We start from the raw sequence: 23,863 nt of genomic DNA on the forward strand, positions 1-23,863 counted from the left end.
CAGGGGCCCAAGCACTTGGGTCATCTTCCACTGCTCTCCCAGGCCATAGCAGAGCTGGACTGGAAGTGCAGCAGCCAGGACACAAACCGGCGCCCATGAGGGATGCCGGCACCACAGGTGGAGGCATAGCCCACTAAGTAGGCCACAGCGCCGACCCCGGCCCCACACTCCCCCTTTCCTATATCCTGGACCCTCCCCTAACCCTTGCTACAGAAGTAGGGACAAACTGCCTTTCACAGAGGTGGTTTCTTAGGCAACTCTCCCTCCTTTCCTTGTTACAAGCTTTCCTTTGAGCCACTCCCACTTGAGGCTATTTGGCGACAACCTAACTGGCAGCCCAGAGGAGGTGGCCGAAGAGACCCAATCAACAGCCTCAGGTCCGCGTTTCACAGGGGAGAGAAGGGAGAGCCGAGCGCCAGCTTCAGGCCAGGCACCCGCAGCCCACTGTGTGCTGTGTCTGCTGTGGACTGGCTGGGGCGGGGTGGGGGGCAATCCTCATTGTCCCCATTTGTAGAGGGGGAAGGAGACGCCCTGCCTTGCCCAGTCATGGCGCGGTGGGCAGAGGATAATGGCGTGGTCAGAGCCCGGTTCGGAAGGCAGCTGCTAAGATACAGCTTGAGAGACCCGTGTCCTCTGTTGGAGTCCTGCCTCCGCGTCCAGTCGGGCTTCCCACTGATGCACACCCAGGGAGGCAGAGCCTCAGGTGGTAGCATCACTGCCCCCCCCCCCCCACCGTGGGAGACCTGGCTTGGTTTCCCGGCTCAGCTGTCGCGGGTGTTTATGGAGAGAATCAGCAAATGGGACCTCTTTCTCTCTGTCTCTCTGCCTTTCAAATAAAATAAAGATACGTGGTTTTTTTGTTTTTTTGTTTTTTGTTTTTTTTTGTTGTTGTTGTTGTTGTTGTTGTTTTTTTAGGAAAAACCTAGTTCTGACCCTGGCTCTGCCACTGACCAGTGTGTGACACACACAAGCCTGGACCTCGTGGAAGCCAGGGTCCCATGCGAGAGACAGGTGAGGGCTGCTCCCGCCTCCCAGGATGGTCCTGCTCGCTCCAGTCCTGGGTCCCTGGGCCTGGTAGGCAGGGGCAGCGGGACGAGAGGCTGTCATCCCTCCACCTAGGGACTCAGGCCGGGGCTGGCCTCGCCCCGCCCCGGGACGGTCTCCTTTCCTTGACCTGCCCAGCGTTACCCAGGCTCTGCCTCCCCGCCCCTCTGGGCTTCAGACACTGGTGACGGGGAGCTCACTCTCCCTGGGACTGTGCCAGCAGCTCCGGGACGTCGGGGAAGGAGTGCACAGTCACTTGCCCAGGGCTTCCGTGCAGTGGGAAGAGGTGGCTTTGGGGCTCATGTCCAGGACCACTGAGGACAGGAGCCCCAGATGGGACCTGTGGCTGGGTCACCCTGAGCAAGTTGCTGCCCCTCTCTGGGCCTTCACTTCTGGGACACTGGGGCTGGGATTCCGGATCCGCTTCTCAGCGAATCCAACCCAGTCCTGCCGGTGAAGGACTCAGGACAGAGGCGGGGCCTGTGGGAAACGCTGTGACTCCCCTGAGGTCTCAAATCCAGCCCCGCCCAGCAGCCACCCCCTCCTCACCCCCCCCCCCAACCCAGCTCTGAAGGCTCAGCTGAGGTTGAGGCCTCTCTGGGCAGGAGTTGAAGGCAGGGCGTGCAGAGGCCACACTGGCATCCACTGTGCCTTCTGGGTGTCTCCTAGGACACCCCGAGACGAGAAGCGGGGCTTGAGCAGGAAATCCAGCCCGGGGTTCCTATCGTGGGGAAGAGAGAAGGTGAATTCTGTGACCTGGGGCAGGGCTGTGCATGCAGCAGGTGGCAGCTGCTCCCTTCCCAGGGGCCGCGGGCACCTCAGGTCCCTTCCAGGCATCTGCAGGCATCTTCCAGGGTGTAGAATGGCCAGGGCGAGGAGGGGTGGCTGGGTCTGGGAGCTGGGAGCAGGCTCAGATCTGAAGAGAGTCGGAGCGGGCAAGGGGAGCACCAGCGAATGGGTTTCTGTCCCAGGACGGTGCCAACCCCCGGGGGCCACAGCACAGCGCGTCTGGGGACAGAAACAAGTTCAGCAGCCCACGAGGGTGGTTTGTAGAGGCCAGAAGGGATTGTCACTGTACTTGGACCACCCTGGGGAGCTACTGAGAGTTTTAGGCAGGGAGTAGCGGGTCAGATTCAGGGAAGAAACGCTCGGTGGCTCTCTGCGGGACAGGAAGAGATGACAGCTGGGGCAAGAGAGTGGCCACGGGGGGACCGGCTGATGCCAGATGCAAGGGGCAGGGTCCCCAAGATGTGGATTGGACGGAAGGGGGAGAGGAAGAAGCTGCAGGTGTCCCCGAAAATGGACGGTGGGGCCCCGCAGTGGGGAGGAGCAGGGACAGGGACTGACCAGGGTCCCACCAAGGCGTGGGGTCGCTGGCACTGAAGCTGGGATGCTGGCCCAATCCGAGGGGCCAGGAGGACCAGGGAGCCTAAGAGCAGGCAGGAGCAGGGGGCAGATGGAGCCCTAAGGACCGGGGGCCTGTTCTGGCGCTGGCCCCAAGGCGGGTATCCCCGGGGAGGAGCCGGGAAGGGCTCAGAGGTTGGGTGCGGGCGCTGAGCGAACCCAGAGGTGAAGGGGCAAGTCGTGAGGGAGGGGGTGGGCAGCGGATGGAGGCCGCCCGGGTCCCGGGAGACGGGGGCGGGTGGCAGGAGACAGCAGCCCAGGGGCTTCCCCCGCGCGGGGGCGCGGGGTCTCTCCGCGACGCAGGCCTCGGGAGCTTCCAGTTCGACACGCGGAGACGCGAAGGGGACCCTGGCCTCGCTCTGGGACCCACAGGGATGAAGCCCGGGAAGCCGAGGCCCGGAGGTGGCCTGGCTCCTCCCGAGGGTTCCCGGATCCCGGGGGCGGGGAGAGGGCTCCCGGACTCCCTGACGCACCCAGTGTCCGCGCAGTCGAGGCCTGAACCGCGCGGCCCCGGCCCCGGCCCCGCCCAGGCCCTCGACGTCCTCGCGCCTCCCGCCCCAGCACAGCCGTGTCTCATTACCGCCCCTCCCCCGCCCGCCGCGCGAGCCGGGGGTCCCAGTGTCGGGGGAGGGGCGGACTGTAATCAATCCCAGGCCGGAAATTCTCCCCGAGGGGCCCGGCCGGGCTGCGGGTGGGAGGGGGCCCGTGCCGCCCCCGCCCCCCGGGCCCGCCCCCCGCATCATGGAAACTGGGCAGCCGGCCCGACCCCCGCCGGCTCCCGCCACATTCCTGCCTCCGGGGGCGCGCGCGGGGAGCCACGCGCCCCCTGCAGGCCCCCCAGCGCCCTCCTCCTCCTCCCCTCGTCCGTGGCGAGCGCGTCTTCCTAGGGGAGACGCACCCACCCTGCTCCCTGCAGATTCAGGCCGGGGCCGGGCGCCCCCTCCCCGGGATTCCAAATCGCCGAGGACTCGCGGGCTGCGCCCGGCTTTGGGCTCAGCCCTTGGCGCCCCCTGTGCGGGGCAAGCCGCGCTGTGCCCGTCTTGCAGATGAAGGCAGTGAGGCTCGCAGCGGGGAGGCTGTGGGGCCGGCAGGGCCAGGCTCGGGCCGCCCCCCCACCCCGGGTGCCTGGACGGAGGCTCCGCAGGCGGGGCGGCAAGCGGGGTAGGGGGCCTGGGCTCAGGCCTCAGAGTCCCGGTTTGGGGAGGGGGCGCCTTCCCAGGGCTTTGAGAACGGCGAGAGATGAGGGTGAAGGGTCGTGGGGGTGGCGGGACTCGGGCCCCGTCCCCAGAATCTCCAGGCGCACGACCCGCGCTCACCTGCGACCCTCAGCTCTGAGCTGCCGCCTTTAGGTCGGGGCCCACCGGGGTCGCAGGGTCCCCGGGACTCCCAGGGGCGGGGCCTGGCTGAGTGGGGCGGGGCCGGGGGCGGGTCCCGTGGAGATAGAGGCGGCGCGCAGGACGGCGGCGCGCGGACTCGGACCCGGACCCGCCTGGGCGCGGCGGCGCCAGGTGAGCAAATCAGGGTGCATGGACTGCCCCCCCAACTTTCTTTAACTTTTTGCTCGGCCCCTCCGACGGGAAGGGACCCTGGGGGCGGGAGCCTGGTCCTCCCTTTGCCCCATCTTAGAGTGGGGTCGCGGACAGTGGCCGGCCCCGGGGGAACCGGGAACTCGGCCCCGTGCAGAATCCCGCGGGGAGGGGCCGTCGGGCCACGGCTCCAAGCGCCCGCCTCCCTGGGCTCCCCGCGTCGGCGCACGCCCTGCCGAGGCTCGGGCTCTCTGGGCTTGGCCCCCTCGTTCTGTTCTGCACGTTTGCGCCCCCCTCCTGGCGGGGACGCCGCGGCTCGGGGTGACCTGTCTGGAACTGGGGCCGCAGTTCAGGGTGGAGGCGCGGTGGCCATTCCCGGGTTCCGGGCTGGGAAGAGGAACCCCCTACTCAGGCACGGCGGCTAACGGGCCTCACTCTTCCCAGGACGGCCCGGTGGCTGCGCCGAGAGGTGCCGGTGCCCAGGGCCGGAACCCGGGGGTCCGCGGCGCTGTGACCCCAACGGGCAGCTCGGCCTCGAGGGCGACTTTCCATCCGTGAGAACCAGGCTCGGACGCGGTCGGCGCCGCGGCTCCGTCCAGGCTCTGGGCCTGCGGCGCGCCCCTGGGAGGCAGCAGGGGTGGAAGCCCTGCCTGGATCTTCGCGGGTGCGGATGGGGCCGGGAGAGTGGCAGGGCCTCCTCCCCAGCTCCTGAGCTGCGCCGCCCGACAGCCAGGTCCCGACCCTCCTCTCGCCCGTGGCCCCGGCGCCCGGGCGGGGGCCGCGTGTCTTCCCACGCCCTTCTTTCGTGGGGGCCACACCACGCGCTGCCCGGCTTCTTGGTCTCGGTCCGGATCCATAGCTCACCCCGCAGGCCGGGCGCGATCGGCAGCCAGGAGGGGCCAGGGCTGTGCGGCCCCGACCCCGGGCGGCCCGAGGCGCAGGGGCGGCGCTGCTGTCGCCGGGACGCGGGCCACTGAGGCCTCCGGCGGAGGAGGCCGGGCGGCGGGATGATTCATCCCGAGGAGCCCGACTCGGGAACGCGGCAACCTGGGAGCAGCAGCCCTGGCGGGGCCGCCGCGAGAGCCGCGAGTGGAGTCCAGCGAGGCTCTGCGCCCAGTCCCGGCCGCCGCCAGCCTCCTGCCGGGGCCCCAGCCCGGCCGCTGGGGGGAGGGGAGGCTCCTTCTGTGCGGAGTTGAAGAGGATCCCGGGCAGAGGCCGCCGCCGCCGCCGCCTCGCCTGCTGTCCCTGGCTGCTCTTGGTTGGAGCGGTCTTCCCGTTGTCTAGCTCGAGTCTCTCCTGCTGCAGCTTCAGCGCTGACCGAGACGGTCTGCAAGGAGGGAGCGGGCGGGGAGAGGCTGGAGTCTGGGCCACCCCCTCCTCCCACGCTGCGGTAAGTGCGACGCGGTAGGGGGGAGCTGGGACCCGCGGGCGACCCTGCGGCCCCGGGCAGCCGGAGCGCTCCTCCCTCCAGCACTCTGGGGTGGCCACGTGCGGGGGTGGGGTGAGCCCGCGCGGTACTTACCCCGGGACGCGGCTGCCGGGGCCCCGCGCTGCCCGAGGCCGCGGACTCGCGGGCTGCCCGCGCCGGGAGCCGGGAGCAGGGGATGCGCCAGGGAGCAGCCGGCGCGCCCCTCCCACCTCCACGCGCGGGCCCGGCCAACTCGGGCTTGTGCCGCGCGTCTCTGGCTCCGAGCTCCGCTGCGGAAAACCCGAGCGGGGGCGGCTCCCTGCCTCGCAGCCCGGGAAAGTCCGGGGGCGGCCGCCAGGGATCTCCAAGCGGCCTGGGCGAGGCGACCCGAGCTTCCCTCCCGGATCTGGGCCCCGAGCCTGGCGCTCCGAACCGGGGCCCGTCGGATCACTCCCTGCCTCGCATCTTCTCTCTGCAGAGCGCCCAGACGACGGCGGGATGACGGCTGGGAGTCCCGGAGACTGCGCCGAGGTGCGGAGGAGCCCCGAGGGCCGCGTCTCCCGCCTGGGCCGCCGCCTGGGCCGCCGCCGGCGCCCGCGCTCCCCACCGGAGCCTCTGCGGGTGCGGGCCCGGCTGCGGCTGCGCTCGCCGTCGGGGGCGTTCGCGGCGCTGGGGGCGCTAGTGGTCCTGGTGGGCATGGGCATCGCCGTGGCTGGCTACTGGCCGCACCGCGCGGGGGCCCCTGGGCCCCGGGCTGCCAACAGCAGCTCACACCCGGTGGGCGAGCTCCGGCGCGAGGGGCGCGGCGCCGGCCGGGCTCACGGCCCGCACGAGCGTCTGCGGCTCCTGGGGCCGGTGATCATGGGCGCCGGCCTGTTCGTGTTTATCTGCGCCAACACGCTTCTGTATGAAAACCGAGACTTGGAGACGCGACGGCTCCGTCAGGGGGTGCTGCGCGCCCAGGCCCTGCGGCCCCCCGACGGCCCAGGCTGGGACTGTGCGCTCCTACCCAGCCCCGGCCCCAGGACTCCGCGGGCCATAGGCTGTGCAGAGCCAGACAACTGGGACCTGTCCCCGCGTCGGGGAACCTCGCCCGTCCCATCGGTGCGGAGCCTGCGTTCAGAACCTGCTAACCCTCGCCTGGCCTTGCCTGCCCTGCTCAACAGCTACTCGCTGAAGGGCCCGGGGCTGCCCCCACCCTGGGGGCCGAGGGCCCAGCCTGGTCACGTGATCATCACCGTGCAGCCCTCTGGTTCCTGCATCGAACATTCCAAGTCTCTGGATCTGGGCCTTGGGGAGCTCCTCCTTGGGTCCCCTGCGGCTCGAGACTGTGCGCACCGAAGCTGGCCTCGCCTGGACCGCCTCAGTCTGGGGGGCTATGCCAAGCTGGGAGGAGGAGGGGACTTGGGTGCCCGGGTCTGAGGACGGGGAGGACAGCCTGCCGTGAGGCTGCAGCATGGACCATGGAAACAGGACCACAGGACCAGGAGTCTCCCTGTGGAGCAGTCGTCTGTCACATCCCAGCTGGAGCTGGATGCTCTGATCACAAAGGCGTGCGGGCAGGGAAATGCCAGTTGCACTGGGTAGGGTCAGGAGCTGGAGAGGGCTTGTTTCACCATGGACAGTGGAGACCAGCACACCTCAGCCTCCGGAATTTCTTCAGCCTCCAGATGTGGCTTTAGCCCTGGACAGGTACCTGAAGGGGCTGGAGGTCCAGGCCAAGGTGACTGGGGGAGATGCACCCGGTGTCCTGGCACGTCCACAGGGGTAGGCAAGGACCGCTAAGACCTGGAAGGTAGGCTGGGATGTGCCAGGCCAGGCCAGGCCCCTTCTAAGGCGGCCTGGAGGTGGAGTTTGGGCCTCGGGGAAGATGGGCAATGAGTGGAGCTGAGACCCTCCACTGCCATCTGGGATGGGGACTGAGCCTTCAGCTCCCACCACCTCAATCCCCTCCTTCCTCAGCCATGCAGGGTCTCTCCCACAGGCCCGCACCACTGCCACTGCCTCCAGGGGGGCCCAGCCCCTCCCCACAGCCGAGGAGCCCCTCTCTCCTCTCTTAGCTGTGGTCTGTGCTGCACAATGCCCAGCGGGGCAGAGCATGTGCCAGTTCCCAGAAGTTCCCGCGCACGGTGCTGGAGCTGCATCCTGTCCGATGCCGCGCGTCAGAGAGCGGCTGGAGTTCAGGTCTCCCGGAGCAGTGTTTGCTTTCCCGGTTACCAGGAGATGAACGGAGAAGTGGATCAATCCTCAGCCGGTCTTTTTTTTTTTTTTAGTTTATTGAAAAATGCAATACAAGAAGCAAGACCAAATACATATCTAAACACTACAACCACTTCTTTTACTACAAAAGGCCGAAACAGCAGACCTAATTATTGCCTATTTACTCTAAAGATTTTGCCAATTTGATTCTGCTGCCATAGTTCCTATTTTGTCAAGAAATGTAAACAACTACCTGATATGATTTGTAATTTTTTAAAAATTTACAAAGCTCCTTCATTTTTGTCACCAAAATAATACATTTGCGAGATTTGTAAAAACCACCAGCCTGGGGCTGAGACCCTGGGCAGACGTCCCAGGGGCATCGAGGGTGCTGGTCAGGCCGCAGCTCTGGCGCCACTTCCCGAGGTGGAGTCTCCTCCCAGCAACCCAGGGAAGCCTGGGGGAGGAGTGGGCAGAGGCACCCGGCGGGGCCCAGCATTCGGCTTAGGAATACAGGTCTTGCCTTTGTGGGTGGGTGGCAGCGATCTCATGTGGCTTGGGAGAAATTTTTATTTCTCGAGTGAAAATAAAATTGCAGCAGGAGTTGTCACTGTGGTGTGTCTGAGTCACTTTAGGAAGATTGCTGCCAAGTGCCTGGCCCTGCAAATGCGCGCTCTCCTTCCCCTCCGCCATTTCTACCTGGACAGTCTGATTTTCTTCACACACACACACACGCACACAACCGCAGAAAGAAAAAAACCCAAACAACTGCCAAGCCCCAAGATTTGGTGCCAGAGAAGAAAGGGGAAGAGACCTGGAAGGCGTGAGCGTTCCAGGCGAGGAAGCCCCGGGCAGCAGCTGGCTGCAGAGCTGAGCTACAGTGCAGGCCTCCAGATCCACGCGAGGAAGCTGCCACCTGAGCTGAGCACAGGATAGTCCCTATGCTGTTTTTTTTTTTTTTTTAATGTTTACTTATTTCCATCTACTTGAAAGGGAGCGGCAGAGGAGAGAAAGAGAGATTGAGATTTTTCTATCCACTGCTTCATTCACCAAATGCCCACAACAGCCAGGGCTGGGCCAGGCTGAAGCCAGGAGTCAGGGACTCCATCTGGGTCTCCCAACTGGATGGCAGGGGCCCAAGCACTTGAGCCATCACCCACTGCCTCCCAGGATGCACTAAGCATGCGAAGACTTCCGATGGACAGGCTGTGCCCTCCTTTCCCCCACCTTCATTCCACAGGTGGGTGCCCCAGGACAGCTGGCCATGGGAAGTGAGCTCGCGTGGCATGCTGGTTTGGTGTAAGTCAGATTCCTAACTTGCCACTGCTCCTGGAAACATGGCTCTGGCCTGAGCACCACCCCAAAAAAACCCCGTCCCTTGAGACCCCAAGCTTGTTCCTGAGTTAGGACAGTGTCCTTCCCCCAAGCCTGTCATCTGCAACCTGTGCCCTTCCTTCCCTCCCCAGGGAGAGCTGCCTATTGGCAGGACAGTCTCGGATGAGAAGTAAAAGAAAAATGCACACCCAAACTCAGTTCCAACAGTTGAGTCTGTCTAAACTCAGCAGAAACTGGACACAGGCAGCGGCTCCCATGTCAGGGCAGAGGCTTGCACCGCCTGCTCCCTGCCCTGGACGCCCAGCAGTCTCTGTCTGTGACCCACTGTCTTACAAAGTTCACGGCTAGCCTAGAATTAGGATCCTAAGAAGCTTCCAGGCAGCTCTGTGGGAAGCAAGCTGGAAGATGAGAGATTTGGGGACACCAGTCCTTATTTCCAAAACCAAAACCAAGGGGAAAAAAAGAAACGAAAGCCCAAACCTACCACAAAATCAAGCATACAGAACCTGACGGACCTCAGATGGCCTGTGGGACTGAGCAGAGCTGGGGCTTGTACCCCTGTCATGTTTGTCCTGTGGGAAGGGTGAACCCTAAAAGCCAATCCTCTTGATCCAGAAAGGTGGCCTCAGGCAGGTGCCCATTGGGAGAGGAGAGTTCACAGAATACAGCCCCTCCTACCACATTCTCTCATCACTGCTGGTGAAAGGAGGAGGCCCAGCCACCCGGACCTAGTTCTCAGCAGGATCCGACAGGGAAACTCCACCATTCCCCCTGTGGAGTGCACACGCCCAGGACGTACGTTAAAAATCTCATTAACTTTCTTTTCCACATCACCACCAAACATGTTCCATTACCGCTTTTGGCCAAAAGTGCCTCTTTTCCCGTGAGTTCGGTCTCCTGAGCTGGGAGTGGGGACAGCACTGAAGAGTCACTGCTTCTGATGAGGTAAGGGGGGCGGCTGGGGAGGTGAAGGCCACAGATTTGTTCCAACATTCACAGTATCAGATATATCAGGAGCGACTTCTTACGTCCTTGTTATAAAGAATCTCCAAAAAGAAAGACTAAGAGGGAAGGAGAAAAAAATACTACATTCTCAGCAGAGGTCTCTGCCTCACCAGACACCCTCAGCAAAAGGACAGGGACATCGTTCTGAGGTCTGTGGGTCAGGCAGTTGTCCTGCTGGCCACTGTGGGAAAGTCACGTCACTGGCTCTGGGAACGCTGGGTCAGGCCATTTCTGCTGTTGTCCAAAGGGCATAAACCCAGGGGGAAGCAGGAGTCTCTCCGAGCTGGCTTTGGCCTCCAACAAAGGTGGCAGAGTCTGGAGCATTTCCTGAAGGAGTCTGTGGACCCTGTCGGTATCTGGGTTGGAAATCAGTGAGGAAAGGCTAGGCTGAAGGGGTTACAAAGTACCCCATAAAAAAATTCTTTAAAAACTGTCCATAGAATGAAAAGTTGAATAATTTCCGGTATCACAATATAGAAAAAAGGTCTTGAAAAGGATCAGTGATATCTAGAATCTCTTGATATAAACTCCAAATAGAAAAGGAAATTCAGTTTCTGGTGGTTTAGGATAATCTTGAAAATCTGAAGTCTGACTATTGCAGGTTAGCTTCTTTATAATTTCGCTGGTTTCTCTTGGATGGGAGAAGGGCAGGGAGGTGGGGGTGGGGTAGTTCCTAGGGGAAACAAAGCAGCACATTTTTAAATCCTGCAAAGGAGAAAGCTTCCCATCCCACTGCCAGGCCCTTGCAGTCATGAGTGACATTTCACAGAGCTCAGTGAGGATACCTGGTGATGGATGGCTTCTTCCAGTCATTTGTACGCACTGTCCATCTGGTCCCTGATCCCCAAAAGCGGCTTCCTGCTTCCAACTCTCTGGTTTGTTCTCAGAGCCTCAGTCATCCTCCCGCCCCACTCCTCCTCCTCCATTTCTAGACAGTGCGACCCTGCTCTTGGTTTTTTCTACTCTGGCTGTCCCAGGGCCCGTGACACAGCAGAACAGCAAAGGGGAGGGAAAGGGGAGGTGGAGAAGCAGGAGGGGGCAGAAGTTGTAGGAGGTGAGTGGGCGTTTGCACCCAAGTGCGGGGAAGCTCCTCCTACCCACACTGCTGGCACTGCTGGGGGCAGGACACAAATGACCCGGCTGCTTTAACTGGAGCCAGTATGTAATAATCCCCCCTCTCCTCCCTCTCACCACTCCCCTGTCTTCGCTTTATCAAATCCCAGTGTGGACCGCTCTAGGAGTATGGCCCTGGCGCGTCCAGGGTTCTTGCCGGTGCTCTCTCAGGCTGGAACAGGGGCTGCCCTGGAACCCAGCAGGAACACCCCCTACCTGAGCTCACTCCTCAGAGATCTCGGTCTCCTGATGGACGACCACCTTGGTCACTGACATGTCCGGGTGCTGTTCCTTTGCCTCCTTGATGGCTTGTACAAGGACCTGTGAAAGACAGAAAACAATCTCATCAGTCAAAAAGCAGCCTCGCTGGTGAAGGCAGGCAGGGGATCACAGGACATGATTTTTCTGATGCCCTGACAGATTCAATCTTTCTCTCTGCAGTGGCAGGACAGCACTGAGGTTGCACAAGCTGACAACTCCCCTACCCGGCCTAGGAGGGTCTCAGACTGGCAACAGACAGGGGAGGCAGCACAGCCTTCGAGGAACAGCAGAGGGCTCCGCGGATGACAGCGGCACGCCCCACCAGGTGTGAGAAGATGCCCTCAGGAAGCATGCAGAGCCCAGAACCAATCTGTGCCCAACACCAGGCGACCAGGACGTTCAGGACAGGAGAGGAGGGTAAGAAACGTGCTAGAGAAGAGACGTTTTCAGCTAAAGTAGAATGACGGAGGGAAGAAATGAATCATGTGATAAAACACACAGGTAAGTAGAAGTCTCTTATAAATAAAGTATCCTCTTTGTAATCTTGATGTAACGTACCTTTTAATAGAGATATGAGATTGCATGTAAAATTTCTGTGAGTAATTTCCAAAAAAAAAAAAAAAAAAGGAGGAAGGCCTATTACACCCCATGTACCAGCATAAGCACATCATTCACTTAATACATGAGGGTAGTACCATTATTTCCATTTTATAGATGAGGAAACTGAAGTTCAGAGGTTAAATAAAGTGCTGTTTTCACACCTAGAAAGTAATGTAACAGCAATTTAAACCCAGGCTTTCCTCTCTACCATACTGTCCTTTCGTCTCCAAGGTAAGCATCTGGAATAGTTTTGGTTGTTCTAGAAAAGCTAATGAGAGCAGAAAGGAAGTCACTGGAGAGCCATGACATCACTCTGCATGGTCTATAGCCCCCATCAAAAAGGACTCCAGCTGGAACCGATCAACTGACTGCTCCCCTCGGCTCTTAAGAGCCATCTCCAGGAGGGACGAAGTTAAGAAGGAAGACTCCTCTGGTGGTCCCTTGGCTCCATGAAAGGCATTCTTGGAATGGCCACCTATGCAGATCCCTGTTCATCCAACCTCATCTGCTCACACTGTGGCCTGCTTCAGGCCCTCTTTTTTTAAAAATTTATTTCCCTTATTTGGAAGGGAGAGTGACAGAGAGGGAGAGAGAGACAGAGAAGTTTTGATTTTTCCATCTGCCAGTTCACTCCCCAGATGGCTGCAATGGCTGGGACTGGGCCAGGCCAAAGCCAGGGACTCCATCTGGGTCTCCCAAGCACTTGGGCCATCATCTACTGCCTTCCCAGGTGCATTAGTAGGAAGCAGAGCACTGGAACTGATGCTCTGATGTGGGATGTGGGTGTCCAAAATGGCAGCTTAACTGATTACGTCACAACCCTGCCCCTTCAACTCCTCTTCTTGGTTGACTCTGCCTACTCTCATCTCTAGGAAGCCCTCACTGCACCGCTGTCAACAATCCTTCCTAAAGTGCCCCCTCCCAGCCAGACAGCATCATATCTTATTCCTCTCATGGATCTCTCAGTACCTAGAAGAATGGGGCCCTGGAGCATGTCTCTGGGCTATCAAGTGTACTCGTCCCTCTGTCACAACAACCCTGGGAGAAACCTGTGATGATCTTTATTTTATACATGGTGGAACTACAGCTCAAAGGTACACGCCCAGTTTGCAGACTAAGCAATCAATCCAGGCCTGTGTCACTCCAACCCAAACACCTGTTCCCCATCAGGACTCGCGCTGTCTCGTGCAGACTGAGCAAATAGCTGGCGCTCCCATCACATCACACTGAGGGAGGGTCCAGGCTGGCACCGCAGCAGGGCCCAGGGAGCTGGGCAAACAGAAGCTTCTCCCTCGGCTTTGCAGCCCTGCTTCTGGAATCCTGAGCCCAGTGTTTTCAGCTGTAAGTCTCAGCCTGCTACCAAGGGAACTGCCAGCACTGCAGCTCAGTTTTTTTTTTTTTTTAAAGGCACTCAGCACATCAGCATAAAGGCCACAGAATTATTGCTCTAGCAATCCTGTCAATGATTCCAGAAGCATTTGCATGCAGTTTGTCCACCCCCTCTTCTCTGCAGCTTTGCTGTCCTAACCCCACCCACTAGAGAACTGGGAACATTAATCTTGACCTTATTATTTGCTAATTGCTTGTAGCACACAATTAGTACCTAATTAACATAGAAATATAGGATTTTACTCCTCAAAGCGGCCCAGAAAATTATCTAGATCAACCTATTCCCTTTTCGGGAAGGAAAAAAATCATCAGAGGTAAAGTGATTTGTCCAAGGTCACACAGCAAGTTGGTGCAAGATCTAGGACAGAAGCCAGGTTTCAGCCTGCTGGTGTCTCCATCACACCATGTCCTCCGGTTGCCTCCTCAGCTGGGACAGGGCTCTGGGGGTAGGAGCTTGCCTTCCTTTTGTTTTGATACCGTCTAGCACAGGTTTGGGTACACTCAACCTCCTGGATAACAACTGCCCCACTGGCTTGGAGCCCACCAAGTGCCACATGTTACTTGGTCCTTACAACAACCTAGAGAGAAAGACTCAGTAATCTCCAATTTACGGGTGGGGAACTAGGGGGTGGGTGAGTTAAGAACTAGAATAGAGGGAGAAAACAGCATTTGAGTGCAAGTGTTCCCACTGCACCCCTGGTTCCCATCTGCAGCCCCACCCCGCTGGCCTCTGTGCCTTTGATTCCCTGGGTCCTTACTTCACTTAGAAGCTAAAGTCACCCAAGAAGCTTTCTGGGGAAGGAGACGGCAGAGAGATCCTCTATCTTTCTACCCGTCCTCCAACCCCATGTCTGCAATCCCCTCAGCATCCCACCTGATCATGGTCAATATCGGCGTCTCCGGTGATCACGATTCTCTTCTCAATCCGGGTCTCTGAAATCCCGCCTTTGACAGTCTGTAACCACAAGGATGTAGCCACGTGAGATCAACAACATAATAAGAAAGAAAAACAAAGATTGTGCTGAAAGCTCCGTTCCAAGTTTTCATCTGCTCCTGGGCACTGTGCAGGGACGCCTTCTTACCCACTTGCCCTGCTAAATGAGCACACCTCTGCTCTCATGGGCGGCCAATGTCTTAAGCTAGGCAGGAAGCCACAGTTCTCTGTTTATTTACTTCTCCTTTTTTTTCTTCCTCCCAAACACCAGAGAAACAGAGCAAGTAAACACAACGGTTTCTCTCTTTGCTCTCCCCCTATACGTTTTATTTTTGATTATTTTTAAGGAAGACAATTAGAAGACCAAGAACATATATGTCACACAGCTAGAAACTGGGTCTTTATTTTAAAACATTTCATATTATTAATATCAAAAGATCTCCAAATAATCTCCTGAGGTGGGTAGAGCTCTTTGATACAGGAGGAAAACCAAAGTCTAGACACATTAACTAGTGTGCTGATGACAGAGCTTGGTCGAGAATAAATTTCTTACATATAAGAAAATGTTTTCCTCTAGTGCTATAGCAAACATGGTTTGCCTCTGACTTTCTGGGGGGCAGTTCCAATTTTAGATATTTTCTGCTTCTTGCTTCCCATAAATCATACTCTAATAACTCCAATATTCCAACATCACAACATCTAAACTATAGTTCCCATGGCCTTGATTCTCTAGATATAAAAATTCTTTGTCAGACCACAAATTCTAATTTTTGGCTAGGGAAATGATGGCATAATAATACCAAGAAACCCCTGCTCATTTGCTGAATTTTTAATTTATTTTATTTATTTCAGAGACACAAAGAGAGACAGAGAGGGCTCTCTTCTATCGGTTCACTCCCCAAATGCCCACAACAGCCAGGGTTGGGCCAGACCGAACCTGGCTGCTGGAAACTGAACTCAGGTTCCCCACATGGCTGACAGAGACTCAACTACCTGAGCTGCCTCCCAGGGTGCACATTAGCAGGAAGCTGGCACTGGAAGCAGAGCCAGGACTTGAACTCAGGCACTCTGGTGTGGATGTGGACCTCTCAAGTGGAGAGCCAAACGCCCGTCCTGGCTGACTTGTTAAATTTATCTCCTCAACTAGATGGGGGACTCACTCACCAGATACGTACAAATATGTAAAGCGGACAACCACACGTGACTTTATGAGGCTACTAAGTAGGCGGGGACGCTCCCAGGGTCTCCCCTCCCTAGGTTTATTGCCGGGGGGAGCAGCAGTCTTTCCTTCCGGACTCTTGGAATAATCGGGCTCAACAGGGAGGGGACTGAAACCTTCAGAGAGGTAGCAACAAGCTCGGCATGACACTGGGGTCCACGAGGAAGCTCCGCCTGGTCTGTTACCTTGGTAATCTGAGTTGTGGTGGTGCTGCTTGTGGTCTCGGATGTGATGGTTTGAGCTGTCAGCAAGACCCCTGGGTCCAAGTCCCCATTGCTGTCATCAGCCTGCAGAAGAAATCACAATGCACCACGGTGCCTTTCAGGAAATCCTGTAGGTAAATGCAGGCTGCAGCTTTGCTGTTCAGCTGCACATTCGAATGCATAAATCTACTAAAATAAATCAGCTGTGAACAAGGTTCCTTCTAAAGAAGCTGGATGGGTATAGTTTCCTTAGCACTGGGTCAGCGGCAGGAGTAGATCAGAAAGAGGAAGTGGGAGTGAAGCCACAGGTTCCATCACTGCCTACATGTACAGCATTTTATAACTCACAAATGGCTTTTGAAACACTGTCTTTATTGATGCTGATACTGGCACTCTGCAATTTAGAGAAAGGGCAGGAATGTATTTGCACCTCTGTTAGGAAAACTTAGGCTCACAAAGGCTGTTGGATGATTTGCACAAGGACTCAAAACTAGTATTTATAGTTGTTTACAGATCTGGTATTCTTTATACAATGTCCAAGGCAGGAAAAGTGCAAACTGTTTTGTTTTTTGTTTTTTTTTTTTTTTTTTTTTTTTTTTTTTTTTTTTTTGACAGGCAGAGTGGACAGTGAGAGAGAGAGAGACAGAGAGAAAGGTCTTCCTTTGCCGTTGGTTCACCCTCCAATGGCCGCTGCGGCCGGCGCGCTGTGGCCGGTGCACTGCGCTGATCCGACGGCAGGAGCCAGGAGCCAGGTGCTTTTCCTGGTCTCCCATGGGGTGCAGGGCCCAAGCACCTGGGCCATCCTCCACTGCACTCCCTGGCCACAGCAGAGGGCTGGCCTGGAAGAGGGGCAACCGGGACAGAATCCAGCGCCCCGACCGGGACTAGAACCCGGTGTGCCGGCACCGCTAGGCGGAGGATTAGCCTAGTGAGCCGCGGCGCCGGCCTGTTTTTTTTTTTTTTTTTTTAAACTTTGGTTGCTAAGACATGAGTAGGTTTTGAATCATACGAGAGAACTTTCCAGAAAGAATTGGGAATGGTTCTTGTTGGGGCTTAAGAGGCCAAGGAATGAATCTCTGGACATCTTCTTTAAAGACTGAGATGGGAGATTTCAGTTAATGAGGTAGAAAATGTCCTGATAAGGGAAAGTAGGTTAAAATACATGTAATATATCTTAATTTCATTTTTGACAACAAAACTATGAAGGACAGGGAACTCAGGAGCAGGGGCTTTGAAGTAGTTAATGTATCAGGCTATATGAATAATCTATATAGAGATGCTATATAGGGCTGGAGCTACTCCGTTTCTTCAGAGGGTATTATTTTATGACCAAACATGCTATGATCAGGCTGAGAAATGAAATTAGAGAAAGGGAAAGAGATGGTTGGCAGGGGCCAACCCCAGCTTGACAGTGATCAGCAAATGTCTGAGCTATTAGTGGACGTGGAGTAGCTTATAACCCCATGACCAAGATGGAAACTGCACTAGAAGAGTGGCGTCTGCAACACACTTTTCAGATAACAGAGGCCTAAGACGCCCGGTCTGGTATTGTACACTGTCTCAGAGAGGGATTTAAAGAAACACAATTATTCCCATAAAGAACCTTGCAGCAAAGAATTTGTTAAGCTGCTATCTTCTGCCTCTTTATGTGGGCCACTTGCACTATAAACAGAGGCCTCCAACATTTTTACGAACAGGGCACATTTCAAGTCAAAACTTTGAAATATTAGGGGGGGAGGGGCAGAAGGAAAATATAATTGGAAGGAACAGAGTCCTTGGCTGGGTTCCCCTCCATGTGGGAATCTGGACAACACCAAAGAAAAAGAACACAACATGACACCTGACTATGTCTTACACGCCACTACCATACCAGGCATATTAGTTACTTCACTAATATTCTTCTTCAGCCATGACCACTTACCTTAGATTCAGACTCATCTGAATTTACTGTACTCCTACTGTGTGCCAAACAGGTCATGCAATTGTATTCTCAATTATGCTTTTTAGGAACTGAGGTTTGTATTGTTATTATACTCACTGAAGAGTAAGAAAACTGATATCCAGAGCAGTCAAACAATTTGTTCAAGGTTTTATGGCTAATAAGTACTTGAGCTAGGAAGTAGGACAAGGGTCCTAGCTCAGACAGTAACTAGCTGTGGGCTCTTCAGAAATTCATTGTGACTTCTCTTAACTTCAATTTTCTCATTTATAAAAGGTAGATACTGTACTATTTTCACTTGTAAAAGGCAATACTGTTATCCAAGGGTTTTTTTTTTTTTTTTTTTTTTTTTGACAGGCAGAGTGGACAGTGAGAGAGAGACAGAGAGAAAGGTCTTCCTTTGCCGTTGGTTCACCCTCCAATGGCCGCCGCGGCCGGCGCGCTGCGGCCAGCGCACCGCGCTGATCTGATGGCAGGAGCCAGGAGCCAGGTGCTTTTCCTGGTCTCCCATGGGGTGCAGGGCCCAAGCACCTGGGCCATCCTTCACTGCACTCCCGGGCCACAGCAGAGGGCTGGCCTGGAAGAGGGGTAACCGGGACAGAATCTGGCGCCCCGACCGGGACTAGAACCCGGTGTGCCGGCGCCACTAGGCGGAGGATTAGCCTAGTGAGCCGCGGCGCCGGCCCCAAGGGTATTTTTTAAAAGTCTGTGGAAGTAGCCAGCACTGTAGCACAGCTGGTTAAGCTGCAGCCTGCAATGCTGGAATCCCACATGAGCACTGGTTTGAGTCCCAGCTGCTCCACTTCTGATCCAGCTCCCTCCTAATACACCTGGGAAAGAAGCAGAAGGTGGTCCAAGTGTCTGGGCCGCTACCACCCATGTGGGTGACCCGTATGAAGCTCCTAGCTCAGGACTGCGGCCATCTGAGGAGTAAATCAGCAGATGGACGATCTCTCTGTCTCTCCTTCTGTCTATGTAACTCTGACTTTCAAATAAATAAATAAATACAATTTTTTTTTTCAAAGAAAAAAATCTGTGGAAAATGGAATTAAAAGATAAGGGGTAGGCCTTCAGTATAGTAATTAAGACCACTTGGGATGCCTACAGACCATACTAGAGTGTTTGGGTTCAAGCCTTGGCTCTGTTCCAATTCCAGTTTCCTGTTACTGTGTACTCTGGAAGCCAGCAGGTGATAGCTCAAGTAGTTAAGTCCTTGTCACCTATGTGGGAGATCTGGATGGAGTTCTTGGCTCTCAGCATTGTTGTGGCCCAACTTTGGCTATTGCAGGCATCTAGGAGTGAATCAGTGGATGGGAGCCCTCTTTCCATCTGTGTGTATCTCTAGCTCTCCTTTCAAATAAATTTTTAAAGAGTGACTGCGTCTCCGTGTCTGTCTGTCTGTCTCTCTCTCTCTACACACACACACACACACACACACAAGATAGGCTTATTTTGGTGCAAAAAAATTTGAAATCTTTACTTCATTTTTTCATAATATACATTTTCCATAAACTTTCCATGATCTTTCACATGCCTGGATTTCAACAATTTTGTACCAGGCTTCTTTTAATTCCATTTCCATACAGTCTTTTGTGAAGTGCTCTTGTGTATGTTCTGCCTACATCACAGCATTGCTGGAGATCACAGTAAATTATAGAAACAAAAGCACTTCACAAATTGTTAGAAGAATATAAACTTGCAGGCCAGGAGGGCTAAACCTTTTTGAAGAGCGTGCCCTCCATAAACTGGTGACTCTCCCTGTACCACCTCCCACCTTTCCCCTCTACTCTCCTTTCTGTCTGAAGAAGGTGGAAGGTAGAGGAGACACTGTTATGGTTTCCACTTACACTCTTCCCACATGGAACCCCCTTCCTTGACTCTCCTACCAGTGTTGCCTCAAAATGGTACTGTGGCTTTGGCATTTGCTTAAAAAGTTAAGCATCCATTATTCTACAATCCAGCAATTCTACTTTTAGGTGTTTTCCTAATGCCCACAGAAGGATTTGTACATGAATGTTCATAGCAGCTCTATTCATATTTTCCCCAAACTGGAATTAACCCAGTTGTCCAGTAACAAATAAAAGTATAAACAAACTGGGGTATATTCACACATGGTATACTATTCAGCAATAAAAAAGTGAACTAATGATGCATGTAATGTGGACGAACCTAAAAAAATTATGTTCAGAGAAATAAGTCAGATACAAAAGTATATCACTGTATACTTCCATTTATAGGAAGTCTAAAAACAGGCAAAAATCAGTTTGCTGGGGTAGAAATCAGAGCAGCGGCTGCCTGGAGGGAGAGGCACCAACTGGAAAAGGCTGTGATGGAAATTTCAGAAGATCTAGAAATATCCTGGATCCTAAGACGTAGACATTTGTCAAAAACGATCAAATCGAGCAATTGGAATCTGTGCATTTTCCTGTATGTAGAATCCCCCACATACACAAATAACTACCCTGGTGGTTAATACTTAATGTGTACCAGGTACTTTGGAAACATTTTCTGTGCATTAATTCACTGATTCCTCCTAACAGCCCTATGAGGTAGACCTACAAGTGTTATTAGCCACATTTATTAAATGAGGAAACTGAGGCACAGAACAAGCAATTTAGTAATATGACTGCACACTAGTTAAGTGATGGAGCAAGTTCAAACCCAGGAAATCTGACTCTAAAGTCAACTCTCTCCCCTATTCTACCCCACGTCTGGTACAAGCAATTTCTATCTTGGCTAATTGTTTTAAGTCTGAGTAAAATGAAACAAAGACATATAACAATGTACTACAGTAACAGCAATCATTAAAATTTTTAAAGTATTTATTTTTTATTTATTTTAAAGGCAGAGAGACACATAGGGATCTTCCATTTACTCCCCAAATGCCCACAATAGGTGGGACCAGGCCAGGCTGAGGCCAGGAGCTCGGAAGTCAGTCCAGGTTTCCCACATGGCTGGCAGGGACCCAACTACTTGGGCCATCATGTGCCGCCTCCCAAGGAGCACATCAGCAGGAAGCTGGACTCAGAAGCACATAAGGAACTCAAACTCAGGTACTCTGATAGGAGATATGGGCTTTGCTGAGCCAAAGACCTGCCCCCAGTAGCTACCATTTTTTAATAGCTCCTTTGTGTCCAGCAAATATCTTTATTTCCATAATGCTGTAGAAATATTTGTCAGAAGAGGTTAAGTCACTTACCCAAGGTCACACAACCAGCAAGCACTGGCTCATTACAAGCACATGTGCTTCGTCTGCACATCATGTACTTCCTATATATTTCTCTTCCATGTTAGGAGCTTTTAGGTGACTGTTTCCTTCTCCCCTACCTTTCTCTAGGTCCGGGCTACACTGGACTACCTGGGCTTCTGTGGGCAGCTGTGACTCTACCTTTTGAAACAATTTATCTTGAAACATTAAACATTTTTTGTATATGTACTCATATATGCTACAAAAATTTAAAACTTCAAAATGGTGTACAAGGAGAAGTCAGTCTCCCTCCTGCTCCTGACCAAAGCCTTGCAGTCTTGGCCTCTTTATCAGAGGTTACTGCACTTTTTTTTTGGTTGGAAGGGGGTTCCCCACTCAGAGTGTTTTGATATACAAAAGCCTACGCATACACAGCGTTTACATGCATCCTTTCCCTCTCCTAAATGGTGCTGCACTATGCACCCATGTTTACTCCCTTGCTACTTAAGCAGATCGTTCCCATTTTATGGCCACACGGAATTGCTTTAATTGACTATTCTGTAATTTATTTAATCAGCTCCCTACTAATGGACATTTAGGCTGTTTCTGCGGTAGCAACAACTTAAAAGTATTTCGTTGCATATGAAAGCAATGCTTTCCCACATCCTCTTGCTAACAGTGTGCACAATCTTAAAGTGATTTCCTCTCCCTTCCTTCTCAGTCCCCTTCACTGTCAAGTCCAATTCATCTGTCTCTTCCTTTCTCGACTGACATTATCTCTTTCTTCTCATTTCCTTTAGGCTACACTTCAGTTCTTTACAGATCTGCCTTCGTAATACTGCTGTCTCTATCTTGCTATAGTCAGTTCACGGCTTTAGGAATCATTTTCCAAAATTGTTGCTTTAATTATGCCACTTTACTACCACTGCTGAAAAACTCTAAGAAATCTCTCATTATTTACGAAATTCAAATGCCATACTCCAGGCCACAGGAGGGAGAAGGGAGAAGCATGCTAACACTAACTGAACGGCTGTGAGTGCCCGGTGCTATTCAGATGTCCTCGCCCCACATCCTGCAGCAGCAGTTACTGTTACCCCACATTTTGCAACAAATAAACTGATGTTTAGATTAACAATCTGTCTTAGGTTATCTAGCTAGCATCTACCTGGCTGGGTTAGGATACAAAATTCTGAGTAATTGCAAAGCACATGCTTTTAACTGCCAAGCTACACTGCTCTCCAAGTGGAGATAACATCATTCAGTCCGTGGTGATAGGAGGATTCCTGGAAAGGATTTATGTGAAAGCGCCAGCCAGAGCTTCACACGGTTGCCTCCTTCCATCATTCGAGTAGTGGCCAAAATGTTATCTTTTTTTTAAACCTGAATTTTTAATTATTATTTTTTTTAAAGATTTATTTGTTTATTTGAAAGGCAGTTACAGAGAGAGAGGGAGAGGCAAAGAGAAAGATCTTCCATCTGTTGGCTCACTCTCCAAATGGTCGTGACAGCCAGGACTGGGCCAGGTCTCCCACGTGGGTGCAGGGGCCCAATCACTTGCGCTGTCCTCACCTGCTTTCCCAGGTGGGTTAGCAGAGCAGCCAGGACTTGAACCTGTGCCCACACGGGAATCTGGTGCTGCAGGCAGTGGTTTAACTCATTGTGCCACAGCGCTGGCCCCAAATGTTATCTTCACAGAAAGGACTTCCCTGAGTTTCTTATCCCACAGTAAGAACCTTTCATGTAATTCTTTACTCCATTTGGTTAAAGATACTTGATATTTTAACTTTTAAAATTTTATTTATTTATATGAAAGGCAGAGTTACAAAGAGAGAGGAAGAGAAAGAAGAGACAGAGAGATCTTCCATCCTCTGGTTCACTCCCCGAATGACTGCAACAGCAAGGGCTGGGCTGGTCCGAAGCCAGGAGCCAGGAGATTCTTCCGGGTCTCCCATGTGGGGTCAGGGACCCAAGCACTTGGGTCATCCTCTTTTGTTTTCCCAGACACATTAGCAGGGAGCTGGATCAGAAGTGGAGCAGCCAGAACAGGAACCAGTGCCTATATGGAACGTTGACACTGCAGGTGGTGGCTTAACCTGCCATGCCAGAACACTGGCCCCTTAATTTTTTTTTTTAACTTTTTTTTTTTTTTTTTGAGAGGCAGGGAGAGAGGGAGAGAGGGAGAGAGGGAGAGAGGGAGAGAGGGAGAGAGGGAGAGAGAAATCCTATTCACTGGGTCATTCTTTAAATGTCCAGGAGCCAGTAACTCAAATTAGGTCTCCCACGTGGGCAGCAGGGACCCAACAATTCGAGTCATCACCTGCTGCTTCACAGGATGTGCACTGGAAGGAACTGGATTCAGGAGTGGAGACAGGACTTGAACCCAGGCATTCTGATACAATATGCATGTGGCCCAAGTAGCATTCCAACTGCTGTGCCAAACATTCATTCCTATTTTAGTTTCTTTATAGCACTTAGCCCTGCCTGAAATTTATTTATACAACTGCTTAGATGTTTTATTGCCTGTCTTTCCTTACTGGAATAAGAGTTCCAGAGGATAGGAACTGTATCTACCTTGTATAATGCTTGCCTCAACAAATAAATGTTCAAAAAATATTTCTTGCAGGAAAGAATTAGTTCAGTTTACAGAGGGAATAGTTTTTCTTACTTTCGGCTTCTGTGAATAATTTTTAAAAAATCAACATTAGCCTAGCATATTCAAATTGCCAAAAATTAAGAAGAATTTTTACAAGCAGTAAGTAAAAAAATTTAAATATTTTAATCCTTATAACAACATCTTATGGTGGAAGCCAAGATTACAGGTGGGGGAGATGAAGGCTCAGAGATGTTCAGTAATTTCTCCAAGTTGGTAAATAAAGGAGCCAGGGCCTGAACTCAGGTTGCATGGCTCCAAAGCCCATGCTCTTTTTTTCAGTATAGTATTCACATTTTTATTGAAAAGTGAAAAATATATAGAGATAATACTGTTAATTCATTTGCAAATGAAATAGCTGAGAAGTATAGACTGGAACGTGACTTTTATCAAAATTACCCATTATCAAATTATTCATATCCAGTTTTCTGCAGATTTTGGATCTTT

General features: G+C 53.5%; 2 protein-coding genes across 52 annotated transcripts in view; one reads left to right on the plus strand and one right to left on the minus strand.

Annotated features, from left to right (window-relative positions):
* The first annotated feature begins 3,717 nt into the window (after positions 1-3,717).
* On the plus strand, positions 3,718-8,075 carry TMEM200B (transmembrane protein 200B). 2 transcript variants are annotated; one of them, XM_008265855.5, is made up of 2 exons: positions 3,718-3,956; positions 5,861-8,075. In XM_008265855.5, the coding sequence occupies exon 2, from the start codon at positions 5,881-5,883 to the stop codon at positions 6,802-6,804; it is 924 nt and encodes a 307-aa protein (XP_008264077.4). In that variant the 5' UTR covers positions 3,718-3,956; positions 5,861-5,880; the 3' UTR covers positions 6,805-8,075. The 2 variants fall into 2 exon arrangements, with proteins under 2 accessions (XP_008264077.4, XP_069935052.2); XM_070078951.2 differs by lacking the exon at positions 3,718-3,956 and adding an exon at positions 5,280-5,364.
* A 453-nt stretch (positions 8,076-8,528) lies between these two features.
* The window catches only part of EPB41 (erythrocyte membrane protein band 4.1), a 228,658-nt gene continuing 213,323 nt past the window's right edge, over positions 8,529-23,863 (minus strand). For all 50 annotated transcript variants that reach the window (XM_070078946.2, XM_070078923.2, XM_070078944.2 and 47 more), the window contains 4 exons: positions 15,623-15,724; positions 14,159-14,239; positions 11,251-11,355; positions 8,529-10,594 (listed from right to left, as the gene is read on the minus strand). In XM_070078946.2, coding sequence (XP_069935047.1) covers positions 11,257-11,355; positions 14,159-14,239; positions 15,623-15,724 — 282 coding nt within the window. In that variant the 3' untranslated portion in view covers positions 8,529-10,594; positions 11,251-11,256. The remainder of the gene's footprint in view (positions 10,595-11,250; positions 11,356-14,158; positions 14,240-15,622; positions 15,725-23,863) is intronic.

This window comes from Oryctolagus cuniculus, chromosome 7, assembly GCF_051225735.1.
Source record: "Oryctolagus cuniculus isolate XC-2025 breed Fujian yellow rabbit chromosome 7, ASM5122573v1, whole genome shotgun sequence".
In the NCBI taxonomy this organism is placed as follows: Eukaryota; Metazoa; Chordata; class Mammalia; order Lagomorpha; family Leporidae; genus Oryctolagus; species Oryctolagus cuniculus.

Coding starts and splice junctions, on each gene's coding strand:
- TMEM200B (XM_008265855.5), top strand. CDS start 5,881: ATGACGGCTGGGAGTCCCGGAGACTGCGCCGAGGTGCGGAGGAGCCCC.